Source organism: Cupressus sempervirens, chromosome 3 (genome assembly GCF_028749045.1).
Source record: "Cupressus sempervirens isolate cs-2001-9-10 chromosome 3, ASM2874904v1, whole genome shotgun sequence".
Classification (NCBI taxonomy): Eukaryota; Viridiplantae; Streptophyta; class Pinopsida; order Cupressales; family Cupressaceae; genus Cupressus; species Cupressus sempervirens.
Window position 1 is genome coordinate 965,801,794 of NC_143120.1, and position 3,130 is coordinate 965,804,923.

The following is a 3,130-nucleotide window of genomic DNA, read 5'->3' on the forward strand; positions in this document are numbered from 1 at the left end:
ACATGGTCCAATTGTCTCTATAAATAAGCAGTGGCAGAGCACAAGATCATTAGCAGGAAATAGGGAAGTGAGTATCAGTAGGAGAAGCTAGTGAAGATGGAGAGTGTGTGCGTAACAGGGGCTGGAGGTTTCATTGCTTCCTGGCTTGTGAAGATGCTCTTGAGCAAAGGCTACACTGTAAAAGGAGCGGTTCGGAATCCTGGTCAGTATTGTTAACTTATTAGTATTGCATTCACATAGTTATATCTGGGAATTTGAGCTTTTAGGGTTTAGGCAGGGGAGCTTGCTAATGCGTTAGTTGAAATTACTGTTACAATAGATGTACTAATTACATGTGCAGATGATAAGAAGTATGCTCATCTCAAAGAGTTGGAAGGGGCAGAAGAGAGGCTTGAGCTTGTCAAGGCCGATATTCTCGACTATGGCAGTTTGATAACGGCCATGAGAGGGTGTAAAGGAGTCTTTCACACGGCTTGCCCCATTATTGAAGATCCGGTATGTACGTTTATTCAATTGATAAATGGACTGAGTGTTGTTATGTGGATGTTTAATGCGTGGGCAGTGGCACTTTTACAGGTACAAGTGGTGGAGGCCTCTGTGAATGGTACCCTCAATGTATTGAAGGCCTGCAACGAAGTGGGAGTGAAGCGAGTGATACTCACGTCCTCCATCGGCGCCATTTACCTAGACCCCAACAGAAATCCAGAAGCCATAGTTGACGAGGACTGCTGGAGTGACCTTGATTACTGTATTGATACCAAGGTAAACTTATTTGTGTAGATTAAGGATCGATTTGTAAACCATCCATCCAACATTGTTGAATTTTGTTCTCTCTCTTTTGGTGCTCAGAATTGGTATTGCTATGCAAAGACGTTGGCTGAGAAAGTAGCGTGTACGTATGCGGAGGAGGTGGGTATGGATTTGATAAGGATTAATCCATGCATTGTGTTGGGTCCTCTCCTTCAGCCCACTGTGAATGCCAGCACGGCTCATGTTTACAAATATTTAACTGGTGAGGTAATCTTAATACTATGTGCTCTCTCCATTCCAATTGATGGAAATGAGATCACTAACTGTTTTGTCTTCCAATATTTCTAGGGTCGGCCAAGACATACGTCAATGCAACGCAGGTTTACGTAGACGTGACAGATGTAGCGAGAGCGCATATATTGCTCTATGAGACTCCCTCTGCCTCCGGTCGATATTTGTGTGCAGAGAGAAGCCTCCACAGAGGAGAGCTTGTGGACATGTTAGCACAGATGTTCCCACAATACCCACTTCCAGCAAAGTATGAATTTTGATTTGTTATTCATTGATCATTACTTTCTATTGGGATTTCACAATAGTTGACTAGTGTTCATCTTAATTCTCCAATTCACTGCAGGTGCTCGGACGAGAAAAATCCAAGGAAAGTGGCATACAAATTCAGCAACCAAAAGCTGAGGGAATTGGGTTTCTCTTTTACGCCCATGAAAGAGTGTTTGGCTGAGACTGTAAGGAGTCTGAGGGACAAGGGTTTTCTTCCTTAATTGTAGACCGCAAGAAGCAGAATGAGACAAGCGTCTCATTCAAGATAATCAGATATTGTTGCTGTGGCCACGATACTCTCTTTTAAGAGTTGGATTCACCATTAGACATCACTATCTTTCTCTAAGTTATTTATGTTAGTATTAATAAGGCTGTACATCTGTCATTAGAAGGTTGCAATGGCTATCTTGATAGAGAATTATGTGTAAGTTAATATTATGTTTTATATTGTCTATATACTTCGTTTTTAATAGAACTTTGAAATATTCTAACATTTATTAAATATTTGTTTTACATATTTTTCATAGTGAAATGGAAAGATTGAGAATTTTATAATGGAAGATTGTGTGTCTATATGAATTAAGTTTGCAAAAAGATTTTGGATTATTTATTTATTTATTTATTTATTCTTATACATTGAAATTATAAGTTAGTTGACTTATATCATAAGTGTATAGTTGGTCTTGTCTAAAAGGCATCACTAAAAGTATGTGTTATGGAAGGTACATGTAAGATAATATAATATTAGTAACATGGACATATCCATCGTAAAATAGTGAATATAATAGGCTTTATTTAATTCTTATAGATAATATATTTTAAAGACGTTAACAAAAATAATAAATTGAAAGTTTATCTAGAGAACATTGTATTAAAACTTGTGTTCTTATATTCTTATAACCAAATTACATTTAGATGGAAATCTTCATTTTCTTGAAAGTTGCACATATAAATATTTTTATTGTTGAGTATGAATCAAAAGAGGATGGTGGTTCTATACAATACCATGTATTTCTATAATGTGAGATATAGGTACAAAAGTTAAGCCTTGTCTTTATTTTTATTTATAACAAAAAACAAATTCTACTATTAGTGTGCATTATTTTTGCATAGTAATTTTCATGTCATAGAGAAGGGCTTCTTTTTATGATTATCTAAATCAAGAGCTAATTGGGATATTATAATTTTGAAATGTACTCAAGTCACTGTTGAGCTTGAGATAAATACATAAGGTCACTCACAACTAAATTGGGCCTATGTGTGCAAGAAGCAAAATGAGGGGAGATAACTAAAGAGGCACACCTAAAATTATGGGCCCACATATAAATAAATTAAAACAAGGGGATATATATATATATATCATTACAAAAGAAACATGATGGATTAAATCCTTAGACAATAGAATTGAGTCTAGTCAAAGGCCAAAATTGTACTAGTTACAATTAAGGTTTCCACATCCCCTCCCCCAAACACCACCCCCGTTGCCCACTTTAAGAAGAGTGTGGACATAGTTCATACTCGTGGTAAAGTAGAACAAATAATAGGGAAAAAGAAACTTATCAAGGTTAAAGAGAAAAAGAACACACAAAGCCTAAGTGACTTTGGACATTATTAAAGTAAGATAACAGAAAAATCCATATGAGAGGAAAAAGATGACATAACCACTAGCTTAGTGAGGTTAAGCTTACTATGGTATGTGCATAAACACCCACATTTGTGTCCACACACACACACACACACACACACACACACACACACACACAGAGAGATTCTACTTCCCACAAGTGCTTGTTTCCCAACCAAATGATCCTTGAGAGGTTGT

The 3,130-nt window shown here is 36.6% G+C and overlaps 1 protein-coding gene across 1 annotated transcript; it reads left to right on the forward strand.

Moving 5' to 3' along the window:
- The first annotated feature begins 51 nt into the window (after positions 1-51).
- Positions 52-1,783, forward strand: LOC149569947 (cinnamoyl-CoA reductase 1-like). Its single transcript, XM_089817833.1, has 6 exons — positions 52-202; positions 341-495; positions 577-762; positions 850-1,012; positions 1,099-1,288; positions 1,385-1,783. Exons 1-6 carry the CDS (start codon positions 97-99, stop codon positions 1,527-1,529), a joined length of 945 nt encoding a protein of 314 aa, XP_089673959.1. The 5' UTR covers positions 52-96; the 3' UTR covers positions 1,530-1,783.
- Positions 1,784-3,130: the final 1,347 nt, after the last annotated feature.